Source organism: Scylla paramamosain, unplaced genomic scaffold, assembly GCF_035594125.1.
Source record: "Scylla paramamosain isolate STU-SP2022 unplaced genomic scaffold, ASM3559412v1 Contig16, whole genome shotgun sequence".
Taxonomy (NCBI): Eukaryota; Metazoa; Arthropoda; class Malacostraca; order Decapoda; family Portunidae; genus Scylla; species Scylla paramamosain.
In genome coordinates, this window is record NW_026973681.1 from 106,266 (window position 1) to 123,691 (window position 17,426).

General features: G+C 45.3%; 1 protein-coding gene across 7 annotated transcripts in view; it reads left to right on the plus strand.

The window, feature by feature from the left end:
- The window catches only part of LOC135097259 (uncharacterized), a 93,255-nt gene extending 75,906 nt beyond the window's left edge, over positions 1-17,349 (plus strand). For 2 of the 7 annotated variants that reach the window (XR_010265530.1, XR_010265531.1), the window contains exons 2-7: positions 744-911; positions 1,673-1,799; positions 2,486-2,724; positions 6,333-6,539; positions 7,279-7,376; positions 13,447-13,486. Coding sequence is in view for 5 of the 7 variants with exons in the window: in XM_063999066.1 (XP_063855136.1) it covers positions 2,585-2,724; positions 7,279-7,376; positions 13,447-13,601; positions 16,520-16,966 (840 nt within the window). In the remaining 2 variants the exon portion in view is untranslated. Of the gene's footprint in view, positions 1-247; positions 292-743; positions 912-1,244; positions 1,307-1,672; positions 1,800-2,485; positions 2,725-6,332; positions 6,540-7,278; positions 7,377-13,446; positions 13,602-16,519 lie in introns of those variants that run through there. The other 5 variants (XM_063999066.1, XM_063999067.1, XM_063999068.1 and 2 more) reach the window with 4 other exon arrangements.
- Positions 17,350-17,426: the final 77 nt, after the last annotated feature.

The window sequence follows — 17,426 nt, forward strand, 5'->3', positions numbered from 1 at the left end:
TGTAGTTGTATTTATCTAGTTGTAATGTATGGGAGGGGACCTATACTTGTGGTGTCCTGTCTTTGCATCTCATGGTGTTTAACACTTAAAAAGATTGATGTATTCTCTGTACTTTCCCATCCCATTCTATGGACTGGATGGGAAAGCTGTTCATTTTCATATTCCTTGTATAACTATCTTTTTTTTTATCTTCCTTCCATGTCCTCTTGTATCTCTCATGTCCCACTGTATTAGGTCTTCTCAGGGAAGTGGGTGGCGCAGGGGGTGACGTGTATGTGGAGGGGAAGGAAGGTGAGGCATGGAGACACTGTGTGTGTTGTGATGGGAAGTGACATAGAGAGACTACGTTTGTTATGACAGGAAGTGAGGCATGACATTTAAACACTGTTTGTTATGACAGGGAATGAGGCTTGGAAACTTCCTTCTCACCCTGCTCTCTCTCTCACAGATCACTTCTCACCCTGCTCTCCCTCACACAGACCACTTCTCATCCTGCTCTCCCTCTCACAGACCACTTCTCACCCTGCTCTCCCTCTCATAGACCACTTCTCATTCTACTCACCCTCTCATAGACCACTTCTCACCCTGCTCTCCCTCTCACAGACCACTTCTCACCCTGCTCTCCCTCTCACAGACCACTTCTCACCCTGCTCTCCCTCTCACAGACCACTTCTCACCCTGCTCTCCTTCTCACAGACCATATCCCTCTTACCCTGCTCTCTCTGTCTGTCTCTCCCTCACAGGCCACAGTCTGCTGAAGCTGCGCAAGGCTCGGCCAGACCAGCGGTGGGTTGGGGCAGCTGGCATGGACAGTCGCAAGTATCGCATCTGTGGGGAGGCTGGCGCTGAGCTGACCATTCCTGTCCCTACAGGCACCACCGTCTGGCTCGAGCAGCACCAGAAATTGCTGGGTGAGGATGCCACTCTCACCTTTTTCTTGATGGCACTCTCACCCTTTTCCTTTCTCACCCTGTCTTTATTTTCTCTTTGATCTCTTGTTAGGAGAATTTTTTTTATTGACAGGAAAGAATTGGTTCTGAAATAGACTGGTGGATGAATGGAATGGACTCAGTAATCAGTTGTTAGTGTATATATGTGTGTGTGTGTGTAGGATGGTTAAGCTGTAATCAGTAGAAATATTTCCCTAAGTTAAGATGTGATTTTTATCTTTTCTTCCTTTATTTATTTATTTATTTATTTTTATTTTTTTTCAAGTGAGATAAACTGTGCAGGTGACAGGGTATTGGTGGCTTGAGGTGGGCAGGGCGGCAACCCCAGCAACCAGTACAATGGGCAGAAGGGACAGGTGGGTACTGGTGGGGCATCAGGAACACTGGCACTTCCTTGGCTTATTTATTTATTGATTGATTTGTTTTTATGTAAGTGGGTCACTGGCCAACAGCAAGAAAAGGTTAAAAAAGAAAAAAAGGCTCACTAGAATGCCAGTCCCTAAAGAGAGGTCAAAAAGGATCATCAATAATTGGAGGACAAGTGTCTCGAAATGGAAACCCCCTCTCATACTTGTGAAATGTACAATATGCATGGACATATAAGGCACCTGTGCAAAGTTAGCAGCTGTGGAGGTGAGAAAAACTATGTACAAACCTGCTGGCTTCTTGCACTACCCCTTTTGATGATGTGTTCTCATGTTCCTATGTTCCCGCATCCACAGGGACACATTGTGAAGCTGGAACTGAAGCTGTTGGCCGATGTGGGTCTGGTGGGCTTCCCTAACGCTGGCAAGTCCACACTGCTGTGGGCCATCTCCAGGGCCAGACCCAGGGTGGCCAGCTACCCCTGTGAGTGTTCTGCACCTCTCCTTGTTCACATCATCTCCACTTTGCTCTGTCTCATGTCTGCTTGATTTATTGACTGCACTGCTCATTGCCTTTAGTTTATACTGTTTCATGTCTTATCACTATATGTACTCTCTCTGTCTCTCTCTCTCTCTCTCTCTCTCTCTCTCTCTCTCTCTCTCTCTCTCTCTCTCTCTCTCTCTCTCTCTCTCTCTCTCTCTCTCTCTCTCTCTCTCTCTCTCTCTCTCTCCACCTCTCTTTGTCCATGAATATGTTTGTCTGTCTGTCACCACACTTCAGGCTAGAAGTATTGCCATAGTGCACACAATTCATCATTTTCATCTCCTGCCTGTGAGTCACAGCCTGCTCAAGGAAACATAGAACCATTCCCAACAACTATGAATATTTTTCATGCCTCTACTTTGCTAATCTGTCTTGGGCTCATGAAAGTTATGTAGAAAGTACTCTTTTAGGTACAAGTGATTGCTTCATAAACATGACTAGTGGCATGTAATAAAACTGAATACAGGAATTAATTAGAGGAGAAGCATTTAAAAAAATAATTCAATGAAATCTGTATTATTATTTTTATTATTATTATTAGTAGTAGTAGTAGTAGTACATATTTATGCTGCTTTCTTGAAATAACTCATCATTTAAATTTCTAACTACTTTGTTCCCTCCACCAGTCACGACACTGCAGCCGACCCTGGGTGTGGTGGAGTACAGTGGCATGTGGCGGCTGACCATTGCTGACCTGCCAAGACTCATCGAGGGCGCCTGGGCCAATGTGGGGATGGGGCACCGCTTCCTGCGCCACGTGGAGTAGACACACTTCCTCCTCTTTGTGGTGGACGTCAACGGCTTCCGGCTGTCACCCAAACAGCCATACCGTTCACCCACCGAGAATGTCATGCTGGTCAACAAGGTGAGTGTGTGGGTGCCCAGTGCCCTGCAGGGGTGTGTGGGGCTGAGGAACTTTGGGTGAATGTGATGTCTGTGTGTTTACAGTTTTGACTTGCTGCTGTGTTGTGTTGATTGGCAGCTTTACTCTCATTCTAACTAATAGGAGAGTTATTTGCTAGTGCTCTTAATACTGATTCTGTGCATTTATGGTTGTATGTGGACAAAATGTTTTAGTTTTGATTCTGTTTTTGTCAATTTATGACATGGTGTTGGAACAGAACTCTATCATGACTTGGGGAAACTCTGTACAGTGTTGACATCTAGCCTACAATGAGTGTCTGGCTTGTGGCTTCCTTGGGGATGTCAGACACACCCTGCTGGTAAACACATGGACATGAATTTGTGATTCCAAGTTTGAGTCATGTTGGAAGCTGAGTCTTTGTGGCAGTGACAGGGCAGTCGGTCGACCAAAATCCACTCAGGTCGTGATGACCACCTCGACCTGAGTGGTAACATGTCAGACTCATGTTTCTGTGAGTCCTGACAAAGGCGTGATCTCCTGTAAACCTTCTCCTGGTTGATTCATCCTGCCTCATCCTGTCTCCAGACCAGTGTCTCAGAGTTTGCATGATGCCCCAAGGCATGACATCACAGGGACAGCCTGTCATGCACTTACCCTTCACTCTAACACACACACACACACACACACACACACACACACACACACAGTCTTCATCTTTACTTTAATTAGTGTAGTTTATGACAAACCCCCCCCCACAAAAAAAAAAAAAGGCCAACAGATCTGCTACTCTTTATCCTCTTTTGAGTTAATTTGTACCTTATCACAAGCATTGTCATGAGGCCCATGAAATCCACTGCTCTTTTTTTCCTGTTCCTTTGCATCTTACCACAAAGTCTCATAAGGGTCAAGAAATCTGCTGCTCTTTTACCTTCATTTATATTCCTTTGTAGTTACTCCTCCACACCTGTACACACAGGAGTTGGAGCTGTATTCACCTGACCTGCTGAGTAAGCCAGCACTCCTTATGGTGAATAAGATGGACTCCCCCAATGCTGAGTCTTGCTGCAGGAACTCCTTCACAACCTTAAGAGGATGGAGGATGAGTATATGGGAACATAAGAATACAAGGGAAGCTGCAAGAATCTATCAACCCACAATTGGCATTTCCTGTTAGAAATGCCTTCAGATTTCTATCTATCATCCTCATACCTAAATTTATTTGGTCTTCTTTTAAAAGCTCCATATTGACAGGACATTAACAGCCATAAGAAAATAGGGGAAGCTGCAGGCAGCCATCAGTCCTTAACATGACAATCCCTGTATGAAACATGCCTGCCTATTTCCACCCATCACCCCCATCCACAAGTTTATTTAGTTTTCTTTTAAAGCTTCCTAATGACTCAGCACTAACAACCAGATTACTGAGTCTATTCTATTCATCAGCCACTATATTTGAAAACTTATTCCTTTGTGTCTCATTTAAAGCTAGCTTTATCAAGCTTGAACCCACTATTTCTTGTCCTATCCTGATCACTGAACCTAAGGATTTTGCTCATGTCATCCTTGTTATATCCCCTAAGTAAAGACCTGAGGGAGGAAGAGAGTAGAGACATCTTTTATCATTATCTTTTCATCTCATTTACTCCTTCATTCCTGTTGGTTTGATATTCTGTGTTTGAAGCACCAAGCCAACTGATTATGTGGGACTGAGATTGTTATAGTTATTTTATACTATATTAGGTGAATAGCCTCTCCATTAGGGGCTGATAGGACTAAGAGTGTGAATGATGTGTGTATGAGCGGATGGTGCTTTGTCTGGGCCACCCTGTGTGGGATTGCCAACCTGGTATATGGACAGATGGACAGATAGATACATGGGTCAATAATTTGGAGCTTGGATATGAAGAAAATGTAAAACTAGTGGAGATGTTTCAAAGGACACAGGAAAAAAGGCTGCAGTGTTTTAGCCATGTGAAGAGAAGGAAAGAGTCATATGTCAGGAGAAGTGTGATGGAGATAGAGGTGCAAGGCAGGAGAGCAAGAGGAAAACTAAACCTTATATGGATAGACTGTGTAAGGAAGGACTTGAGACAGAAACAATTGTCAAAGGAAAATATATATGACTATGCTTGGAGGAGAGCTGGCAAGAACAATGACTCTATAGAGACTAGGGTAAAGATATCAAGAAGAAGAAATTATGGAGGTGTAAGAATTAATGTAAGGGAATTATTGAGGTGTTTGGGCTGTGGGAGGCTTTGGAAGACAGTGCCTGGAAGTCACCAAATTCAGGGTAAACCTTCCACCATGGTCCAGGAAGTCATCAGCCAGTAGAGATGAGTCCAGAGCCTGACATGCCACCACCTAGTAGGAGGGAATGTATTTATAAATTTCTTGAATAGAGTATAGTTGTCTTACAGGGTCTTGTAAGGATATAAATCCTGCTATATTTACAGTCAGTGCAGGCCGAGGTGATCTGGAAGTCACACCCTGAGCCTCTTTCCCTTCTAATGTGGCTGCTGACTGGTGCTCTCATAATGTTCTTGACACTTCCTCAAATATATTTAAGATATTTTCTATCACCATATTAATTAAACTTTCCCCAAACAGTTTTTTTTTTTTTTTTCATATCAACAGGAAAACGGAGTATTAAACCTTCTGGAAACAAAAATGTGTCAGCAATAATTCAAGTCAAGGATAACATTGAAAATGAAACATAATATTGAAAATGAAAACTGGAATCATGACGCCTCTTGTGGTTGAGTCGTCCCAGTAGTAGTGCAGTGACTCTCCTTCACTAGGAATTACTAAAGACTAGTGTTTCTTATTGTTACTGAAAAAGGACAGAATATATTTTCTATCTTAGTTTAAGTAAATTAAATAGATGAAAGAATTTTTGCCTTTTGTCTTTTCACGAAATAAGCCTCACTGGCTTTTGAAGTGAGAGTAATGGGCTCATTATATTTAGTGAAGCATTCTCCAAAGTAAAGTCCTCTCTTTTGTAAAGAATTTCCTGTATGTATGGAATGATATCACAGCCTGTGTAACACATTCATTACCTGGTCAACCTACTGTGGGAGGGAACATTGCTACCATTCCAGTATTTTGTAAAGCGTGTTCATGTTCATCTTTGATTCCTGCTCTTACATGTGAATCTTTCCTGTAAATTGAAAATGTTTTTAATGCCTTTCTGCACTAAGTGACGTTTCACATGAAGACATTTTGATGCATGCATTCTGTTCATAAGAGGGTCTCAAGTAACAGTCATAGTAATAATCACTGGACTGATGACTGACGTCTGGGAATGTCAAAATGGTGACTAAGAATGTCAGACTATTAACTATTGACTGGAGACTGGTGACTAAGAATTTCAGAGTAGACTGGTGACTTAGGATGTCATTTAGGATAGTGAGTAATGATGAGGATCTTGATTGATGAGTGGTGCCTGAGGAGTGTGACCGGTGACTGGTGATTGAAGGTGTGTCATGGGTGACTTTATGTATTTGACTGGTAAAATAGAATGTCTCTTAGGATAATGAGTACTGACCATGATTTTTGACTGGTGAGTGGTGGTGTTCCTGGGTGGTGTTAACAACTGGTGTTCCTAACAGACTATGTGTTGTGTTGCTCCTGTGGTGCCAAACTCAGAGAACTCATGGGATAACTTTGTAAACATCTCCATTCCACTGTCTGAGGCATCCCAGCTGGTGACCATCCTGGGACACCCCCACCTCATGGTCCAGACCCTCAGGAACCCTGCTGACCTTGCTTTTGACTTGGTGACTGTCAGGAGGTCAGGCTGCTCAGGAGTGGGAGAGGTGAGCTGCACTCAAACATGTGTTTTGTTAGTTATGTGTTTGTTCCTGACCTCTAATCCTTCTGCTTATGTTGTCATCCTCTCTTCTCCATTGGGCTCCTCCAATCACAGTCTCATATCTGCATCTTGTCCTATTGCTCCAATCCCTCCTCAGGATCCTCCTAAGCAGAGATGCCTCTGGCATTTTGTCTCTGCTAGTTGGGGGACCTGATGAGGTATTTTGCTGATTTTCCTTGGAATGGCCACAGCTTCCATGTCAGAGACCAGGGGTGCGTTAAGTTAAGTGACTTGGGTTACCCGGGTCACCCAGTTCTCAACTGAACGCTCTCTTTGCATGACTCGGGTGACTCGGGTGATTTGGGTTACCCAAACCGAGGAAGTGGTGTGCTCTGTGCTTTGATATCACAGCAAAAATGGCCACCCAACTGTACTTATATTGGTTATACATGCTCAGTTATTGTGTATAGTGCAGGGAGGCTCCCTTACTTTGAAGAACCTTGCTCCAGTTGTCATTGTGGGTGTAAAGTTTTCTGAACACTTCTTCTATCAGTCAGTGTTTCTCAGTGGTGCAAGACTGATACTTTTTTCCTTTACATGATATTTGAGCCAGATACCAAAGTTAGCTGATAGCTTATTTTCCATTAGATGATATTTGAACCAGAAACCAGAGTTAGTTGATATGAACTGATTTTCCTTGAACCAGAGACCAGATCCACCTGACCGCTTTTTTTCTTTTCCAGGATATTTGAACCAGAAAGCAAAGCCAACACAACCCACTTCAAAGCTTCCTTGGAGGGTTTCTATGGACTCATTCTAGAGAAACTGGTCACTGAGAAATGTAAGTATGCAAAAGTTGGAACAGAATTTATTAGCTAATATTTACCTTTGAAGTATGATGTTGTAGTGGTCAGAATGTTTGCTTCTATCTTGTTGGAGTTGTGTTCAGTTTGCAGTGTGTCCAAGTAAATGCAGTTGGTGTATGCATAGTTGATGTAGAAGTTGTGCCTGCTGCCTCCTTCCTTGTTTTAATGGTGCACCCTTAAATCTTGCCATCACCTAAAATTTTGCACTAAAAATATTTGTAATCACCTTTTCAGTCAGCTTTGCCCTAAGCTGATTTAAAATATATATATATGAATAAAGAAACAGTAGTAATATCTAGCTATTATTCTTTAGATAAATCATGAAAACAAATAAACAAAAAATAAATAAAAAAAGGAGGGGCATGTGGTCCATCGAAGAAGCACATGAGTGAGTTTACATGAGTGATATGTTTGTTTCTGCAATTTTCTTAAGGGGTAATACTAAATTATTATTGTTTTCCTTGTGATCGTTTTTAATCACCCGAGATCAAGGCTAAGTGATACAGTGATTGGATGGCATGCAGATGTTGATTGACACTTGAAAATTTTGTCATTGTTTTTGCTGCCAACTTTATAATTCCAAGACTCTCTCTCTCTCTCTCTCTCTCTCTCTCTCTCTCTCTCTCTCTCTCTCTCTCTCTCTCTCTCTCTCTCTCTCTCTCTCTCTCTCTCTTTTTTTTTTTTTTTTTTTTTTTTTTAAACAAATATTTACAGAAAGGCTTAAAATTCCACGTTGAGTATGGAATTATTTAAGAAGCCTATGATAGTATTATTAACAGGAATAACACTATACATATTTAACATAAAGATGATAATGCTAATACAATAATACAATAAAATAATAAAAATTTAAAGCACCAGTGGGGACAGGTGCGTGCTACGCCAGCTGTGGGCTGCCAGCTTCACCTGGTGCGTGGACATGTCCTGCACTTGGGGCGTGGCCGCCGTGAACATGTTCCACAGCCGCGAAGTCCTGGCTGTGTAGGTACGCTGGTGTTGGCTAGAGCGAGATCGAGGCACCTTCACTAGCTCGTCGCTACTGGCCGCAGCTCTGGTGCACCTCTGCACTGTGTGTGGCAGCAACCTCAGGGAGTCAAGGTGAGGGACCCTCTGCACCTGAGTTTTGTGGCACACCACTAGCGCCGACACGTCCCGGCGATGCTCCAGTGACGTTACTGGTGGTTGGTGCTGTTGGTCCTCATGGGTGGCCACCAGACGCAGAGCTCGCCGCTGCACAGCATCCAGTCTCTGCATGTGGGTGGGGGCACTCGACATCCAGGACAGGGCACCGTACTCCATACATGGGCGTATCTGTGCCCTGTATAGCGTGAGGATGCCCCGTGGGTCGAGGGTGTTCGCCATCCTGCGCAGGGCAGAGACTCGGAGAGAGGTCTGGCGGGCGACGACACTGATGTGGTGATCGAAGCGTAGGCCGCGGTCCACAGACACGCCCAGGATCTTGATATAATCCTGAAGTGGCAGGCTCTTGCCTCCAAAACGCAGCTGTCCTGAGACTGCGTGTGAGGCACCTGGGGACCGCGAGATGACCATCGCCTGCGTCTTCTCAGGAGCGAAGTTTACCTGCCACATCTTTCCCCACTGCTCCACCAGTCCGAGCTGCCTGTTCAGCTCAGTGACGGCACGCTGACTGTCGAGGCGGCAGTAGGAGCGGGAGAGTGTGCAGTCGTCGGCGTATGCTGCCACAGATGACAGCTGCCGGAGGAGGTCGTCGATGTATATGTTCCATAGGACTGGGCCCAAGACAGAGCCTTGTGGAACTGAGGCCCGGACAGGTGAAGGCCTTGATGACTGCCCGTTGACTACTACCTGAAGGGTCCTACCCTGGAGGTAATCTTCGAGCAGCATTAGCAGGTCACCTTGGACACCCTTGGCGCGAAGCTTTTCAATGAGCTCCGCGTGCCAGACCCTGTCAAAAGCCCCAGCAATGTCCAGGGCCACCACAAGGGTGTCCAGGCCTTCTTCCAGGGCGTCTTGCCAGTCCTTGGAGATGATGAGGAGGAGGTCTGCGGTGGATCTGCCAGGCCTGAAGCCAAACTGCCTGTCTGAGAGGAGGTGGTTCTCGCTCAGGTGTTGGTAGATGGCAGCAGCCACTATTTTCTCCAGCAACTTGCCCATCACTGAGAGCAGGGAGATGGGTCTGTAGTTGTTGGGCTCAGACCTTGAGTTTTTTTTATGGACCGGTACCACACGCGCTTCCTTCCATACTGAGGGCCACTTCTTCTCCCTCAGGCAAGATGTGAAGATGGTGGTGAGAGGAGCTGACAGCTCTCTAGCGCAGTGCTTGAGAAGCCGTGGGCTGACGTCATCCGGGCCTGTGGCTTTACCCACATCCACCGCACCAAGTAGCCGCTCAACCTGCTCTGCCGTCACCAAGACAGTGGTGACAGTGCAGTCAGTTTCCGGGGCCAGCTGTGGTACAGGTCGTGCCGAGTCGTCAACCTTCATCTTGTTGGCGAAAAGCTCGGCGAGGAGTGTGGCCTTGTCTGCATTGCTCGTGGCGGTGGATCCGTCAGGTCTGGTGAGTGGAGGAAGAGTCTCGCGGTGACATGCTCCTTGCTGCTCCTTCACCAGATTCCACCAGGTCTTGTTGCCAACACCTGGGCCACTGAGCTTTCGCCTTCTGTCCTCCCTTAGCTGATTCCTCGCCCATCTGCAGATAGACGTCATCCTCTTACACGCCTCCCGGTGCAGCGTCTTGTTCCTGCGTGACGGGTGTCGCTTGTACCTCACCCAGGCAGCATGCTTGGCCTCGGCAGATGCTCTGCAGCGAAAACCAAACCAGGCGGGATCACCAGGCCTGGAGAGATATACTCGGCAGGGCACATGCTGCTGTTGGAGGGCAAGGAGCCTGGTGGTGAGGGTGCGTGCCTTGGTCTCAGCATCTCCCATTAGGAGGGACTCCCAGTCCGTGTTTTCCATGTCCTGCTTCATGGATGGCCAGTCCGCCCTGTTCCAAAGCCAGACGGTACGCGGGATAGCGTCTTCCCTCGCCGTTTGCAGCTCGACCTGAGACAGCACAGCAAAGTGGTCTGAGCTGCCCACTGGTCCTAGCTGCTGGCAGCTGATGCTGGCTTCGGGTAGGTCTGTCACCACAGGATCCAGCAGCCCTCCCCGCTCGTGTGTAGGGAAGGTGACATGGTTTTTTAGGGCCTGAACAGTCAGGAGATTACTGAAGGCATCCTGCTCCATGTGGAAGTTCAGGTCCCCCACTATCATCACATGGGAACACTTGTGACACTGGAGCAGGGTGTCGAGTTCCTCCGTCAGGAAGTCTAGCGGGGCTTGTCCTTGTCTCGGGGGGCGGTACATGACACAGAGGAGAAGCCCACTGTTATCTGCAAGTACCACCCTGAAGAACAGTGCCTCCATCAGGTGTGGCACGGCTACCTCAAGTTCCTGTGTTTGGAGGCCGTCCTTAAAACAGGCAGCGACACCTCCGCCTGCTCTATTTTTTCAGTCCTTCCTCACCCACAGGGAGTAGCCTGATATTTTGCCGAACGTCGGCTCCACCTCATCACTCAGCCACGTTTCTGTTACTGCGACAATGTCAGCACTATGTCTCAGCACGAAATTGTGGCTAAGGTCACCTACATTGGTGCGGAGTCCTCTCACGTTGGCGGAGACCACGGTCAGGTGACAGCTGGGGCGTCTGTTCCCTTGCCTCCTCGCGTTGGCTTGGGAATGAGGTGTGGTGGTGAGGCGAGACGCATTAGTGTCTGCCCTGCCACGAGGAGAGATTCCAGCTGGGGTAGTGACCGGGCTGTGGCTGCCAGGGAGGCTGGAGGGGGGCCTGAAAGGGCTGCTGGGGGTGAGGAAGTTGTTGCCGCGCTAAACCCTCCGTCAGAACCCTCATGAACATACTCTCCTGCCTTTGTTCCTGGCGTTCGTCAGCAGCGCGGCTGTAGCACATCTCAGCTGTGTGGCCGGGGCGGAAGCAGTAGTCGCATCGGACCCTTTGCTCTCCCCTGTGCCTCACTGGGTACGCAGATGCCTGTGGCTGAGTCATGCAAGGAGGAAGGACAGGTCGCCGGTCAGGTGTGTTGGGGTGACTTCGTGCCCGCCGCTGGCCGCGTCGCTGTCGCTGGGTCTTCTTCCTGCTTCCATTGTTGTTTTTGTTGTTGTTGTTGTTGCTCCCAGCGCTATTATTGTTGCTGTTGTTGTTACTACTGCTGCTGCTGCTGCTGCTGCTGCTGCTGCTACTGCTGTTGCTGCTGGTAGTACTGCTGCTGTTTCTCCTGCTGTTGGTGCTGCTGCTGCTACTACTATTACTGCTGTTGTTGCTGTTGTTGTCGTTACTGTTACTGTTGTTGTTGATGGTGTTTTTGTTACTGTTGCTGCTGCTATTGTTATTGGTGGTAATGGTGGTGTTGGTGCTACCTGAGGCTGTGGTGGTGGTGGCGGTGGTGGGGGGTGCGGCCGCTGTGGTGAGGGCGTCCGCTACTCTTATGAGAGGCTTAGGCCTTCCAGATTGCCACCACTGCCTCCAGTGGTCCGAGGAGGCACACGCCTTTTCCCAGGTTCTCAGGATAGAGGAGGGAGTAGCAGTAGTCGCAATAGAGCTGCTGGAGACACTCGCGTCTGCTTTTTTGCACTCCGTGAGGACCTCCATGAGCTCATGGAGTTCAGCCACGTGTGTCTGTTTTTCAAGAATCCAGTCCCTTTGTAGCGTGAGGGACCGAATTATTTTATTTTTGTTTGTTACATCCTTCTGTAGGCGTAGAGTGTAAGAGATGAGATCCTCCTTATCCATCTCCCTGTAGTGCTGCCGCTCGTCCACATCTACGTCTACGTCTGCGTCTGCATCGCCACCATCGTCGCTTTCGTTGGGGGCGGCAAGCGTGGTGGGAGCATTTTCATTAGGATCTAGAGGGAGGTAAACTACAGCGTCTTCAATGCTGCATAACCTCCGTAGTTCCTGCGTGTCTTCACATGTGTAGACATCATGGTCTCCGAGGCAGGATGAGTGGCAGACATTGGGGCAGTCATTTCTGCCTTCGCATCTAACATAAGGTGCATTCTTGACTGCAGCCTTCCCACAGACAGCACACCACTTCTGAGGGCAATACCCAGGAAGGTCTCGCCTCTTGATGGGCCTGTGATCCGCCATTTCTCTCTCTCTCTCTCTCTCTCTCTCTCTCTCTCTCTCTCTCTCTCTCTCTCTCTCTCTCTCTCTCTCTCTCTCTCTCTCTCTCTCTCTCTCTCTCTCTCTCTCTCTCTCTCTCTCTCTCTCTCTCTTAATAGATTTGGACACCATATTTGGGGGTTGAAGAGATATTGGTAAGAAGCTTGTAGGGGTCTGTTCTTAGCTGGTCTTACAAAATTTAATGAATTCAGTAAAGTAATGGACTGGAAATATTAAAATGTATATATCTTTTATTTATATTAATAAATCATCATTAACAAATAACAGTTTTGTGCTTATGTCTTTTTGAACAGTGCAGTCTAAACACAGAGGCAGGCAGTCTCCCTATTGAAGCAGGCTGAAGCTAAACACTAGAGGCAACAAGATTCAATCTACTTTTACAGTGAGCAGCTTTACACAATACAATTTGTAGCATTGGTTGCCTCTTCCAGCTTTTCATTGCTTTTTCTCATTCCTCACTTGATCCAGGTCAGATGTATTATTTCCACATGTGTTTTGCAGACACCATCTCTATTACAGTTCATTTCCTTCTCTCACCTGCTCTCACATTACATGCTGCAGCCCCACACAGTGCTGTTGGTACCACTTGTATAAAGAATTCTATATTTCTCCCTTTTCTCTTCATACTTCTTTCATGCAGTTTCATTCTACTTCTGCTTATCTTCTGAAGCAGTATAATATTCAAAGCTATATCATCATTCTGCTCCCTTTGTGCCTAGTACTTTGTCTTTCACACCTAACTCATAACAGCTGTATGTCTCACTTCTCTCAGTCAGCCACCAGTGCAGTATTCTTTTTTTTAATACCAACTGGTTCACATTCCACTGTACTTCCAGCTTTCACCAGACTCCCCTCTATCTGTATTAAATGAAAACACTCAGTTTCAGATTCCTCATTGGCCTTCCCAAGCACCAGCAGTTTTAGCACAATGGCACAAGACGGGGAGGACATGGTGCCTCTCGACCCCGAGCTTCTGGCTGAGCTGGAGGAGGAAGCAGCCTCTCGCTATACTGAGGAGGATAACCAGTTTACAGAGGTAGTGTGTATGTCTGTTGTTACACATGTGTGGTGCTTTGTTTCAGCTTTCCTTTTTTATTGAGACATCAGCTTGATGTGTGTGCATGCTCAAGTGTGGATGCTTTGTTTCATCTGCCTCTTTTGTTAAGATATCAGCCTAGAGTAATGGAAATTACTTCACATCACTGGGATGGATATTCAGTCACAAGGGAGTATAGTTGCTGAAGCCAAGCTGATCTGCAAGTTGTGCTCTCTGCATGCTCTCTGCCTCCTTCCCCTATCTTTTGAAAATATTGGTATGAAAACATAATGTATGATATCAAAGTATTAACTTTTAGAAAAAAAATAATGTAAAGAAATAGACCAATTATTTACACAACTCATTCATACGACTGTTGATTCATATCAAGTCACTAACTTGCATCACGTCTCCACTGGTGAGTCAGCAGGCATGACTGCATAACCTAGACACAATCAGTGGCCAGTGGGAGCAGCAGCAAGTGAACTGTAAGAGTTTTTAAACAGAAAACTGGTTGTAATCCACCACCAGATCAATATGGGTGTTTGCTGCTATTGTATATTACCCATGCAAATCAGTTCACACTGTTTGATGTGTAGTTTATTTTATCTTTCCTCCAGGCAGAGAAAATTTGCACAGTTCACAGGCAGTCTCAACAAAAGAAAATGGCCAAGATAAAGCATGCACACACACACACACACACACAATTTTGTTGATTCTTTCCATCTGTAAGCACCCCCACTCTCCCAGAGATCACATTAGAACAGAAGTTTGAGGATTCTGGAAAGTGTGATATTTCCTGCCACAAACACTGTGTGGAGTATGTCGTCCTAAGGTTAAGTGGTGGGACTTTGGCTGACACATAGTGGCAGTTAGAGGAAAATCCCATCATTATTGGAGCAAGACAGCTGAAGGAACAGAACCTCACGATTCTTCTGGATGTCAGTGTGAGTGGCAGAGCATATCATGCTCTCCAGAAGCCTCAAACCTAGAAGCCAGGTGATGTACTGTAACTCAGTTTACTCCAGTTTGGTGGCACATTTTCTTGTATGCAGTCCTGATTTGTACCATACAGTCACTCACTGTGTAAGTCTTTGACATCATGAGAAATTTGTGCACTTGTATATGCATGCATCACAAAATGCTGCAGATGGGATGAGGTAAGTGATACTTCATAAAAAGGCACATATTTCTCAAGAAAAGTAATTAAAACTGACCCATATTGTCAATCAAAGCAAGTGGGGAGAACTTGAGTATTGCCATTTAGTAGGTATTTTTGGCATGCAGCTTCTCTGTGGTGAATACAGTGGTAAAAATAACTAACATGCTAGTTGGCCACATGCAACTCACCAATCATGTCAAGATGTGCTGGCTGGACTTCTTTTACTCTATCCTTCCACCTCTCTGTGATTCTCTTCTCCTATTACTCTATCACCTTTCACCTTACTTGTTCAGCACTTCTGTCAGCTTTTCCTGCTCTCATTCATCTTAAATCTACTCGCAAAAATTCCCTCCCTCCATTAGGTGTTGGTCAGACATCACTCTACCTTTTCCTCTCATCATTCACAGGCAATATTTTTACTGCTTCCCTGACACTGGTGGTGACAATTCTTCATCTGCTTGCATCACTCAAGTATGCTCATCATTATCCTTCTTAAATATAAATATTTCCAGTCACTAACTGTCACTGAAATCATAGCCCTAACATTCTTCCTCCAATTTAATTTCTTTGAAGTGCACCACACAACTACACCTTAAACTACACACAGTGGAACCTCGGTTCGTGAACATTCCTATTTATGAACAAATCACTTCATGAATATTTTTTAAGAATTTTTGCCATGGTTCTTGAACAGTGTTTCTGTGTGTGAATGCACAAACACCCTGCAGACCCCCTCAGCTGGCAAGCACACACACACTTGTGTTTTGGCATGCCTGCCGTGAACATTGTGATTATCACACACTGGCAAGTCACCCAAGTCAGGTGCCTTCCCAGCTGTTGGAGAGGAGCTAGACCTGGATCTCCTTTACCCCATTCCACCTCTAGTAAATTGCATGCCTTCTTATTTAGCCTGCCTCTTTTTACTTTACTTTCAGGATGGTTATAAAGATGATAATGATTGGAGAGAAAAGACACCATCTCGCCTTGCACCAAACATGCACTGGCTGGAAGGAAATATTGGAGCAAGACTGTAAAGGAGGGATTTTTCTGCATAACAGTATGTTCTCTGTTGTCCAATTACATTTCACCTCATGTCCCATTGTCTGGATGTCCAAAGAAAGAGTGCATCTGTTAGACAGGTTTATAAGACGTGAGGTTGTCAAGAATTCCTGGATCACAGACACAAGGTGGAATTTGGAAAGCATGTGCTGTCATGAGTAGTGCAACAATCCCCATTTTACATAGACTTTTATGCTCAAATATTTCCTTCCAGCCAACCCATGCCTGGTGAAAGGCAAGATTTTGTCTTTTCCTCTCAAATAACTCTTTCCAACCATTCTGAAAGTTGAAATAGGAAGTGGCAGACTTAATTAATTTATGAAGGCATGTGATTTAGAGATGGAGTAAGGTAAGGGCTCCCAGGTCAAACAGCTGGGAAGGCACCTGACCTTCATATCAGTGACATGATATAGCCTGATGTCCAAGAAACTTACACCTTTCTGTGGTTACTGTAACTTCATTCTTGTCAAAGAAAAAAAAAAAAATAATAATAATAATAATGCAGTTTCTGAGGTTGGAATAGATTAATTGTATTTTAATTAATTTAAATGGGAAAACTTGTTTTGGTTTGTGAACTGAGGTTTCTACTGTACATAGATCCCAACAAAGTTCAGAATCCCCTGAATCCCTCCTCTCTACTCCATAGCAGCTCCTTGTCTCCTTGTCTATGAAATGACCAGTATTTGATATGTTCCAGCACTGCAAGAAGAGCCTGCCTAAGCCGCCAATACTCCCTGCTGACAGATTTGACCGCAACAGACAGTGCAGAGGCAACTTTAGGCATCAAGGAGGCTGCAGGGATCAAGGGGAGTACAGAGGTCATGGGAATTATAGGGATCGTGGGAATTACAGGGATCACAGGAGGGAATATTCTGACCACAGGCAAGGGAGGTTTGTCAGTGACCACAGAGATCATGATGACAGCAGAAGGGATAGCGAGAAGAGGAAGTACAGGTCTGAGAAGGAGAGTGATGAGTATGGAAGAAGGAATTACCAGTCCAGCAAATACTACAATGGGTGGGGGGGGGGGGGTGTCATCCTGTTGAGTTTTGTGAATCCAGTGGCTGGTATATTTATCTTTCATCAGGGACTTCACACAAGCTTCCACGCCATTAATTCTTTGACCATTACCAAAGGTTACTGACATTTAATTTACATTTAAATGCCTGCCTGCCTGTCTGTTCATATCTTTCTCTCACAATGTACTCACCATTCACTTGTGAACATTTAGATTTTTAGGAAATATTTTTGAGCAAGTTCCTTCATCACAAAGCAACCATCTACTAAAAAGAAAGAAAAATGGAATATATGTTGGCATTTCCTTGATTGCTTTTGGTGTTAGTGTGTGACTTTCCAGAGTGACAATACAAGTGTTATCCCCACTACAAGTCATGCACTATATATAACATCACTGAGTATCTTTTCTCTCATTTTCATATAAATGTTTGTAACATTTTCATATAAATGTATGCTAACTTTTATGTGGACTTACTGTAAGATTTTTTTAAAAGTAAAGTATTTTTCCAATTTACGATTATATACTAAAAACCTCCAAGAAAAGTATTTTTCCAATTCACGATTATATACTAAACCTTCACCTCCAA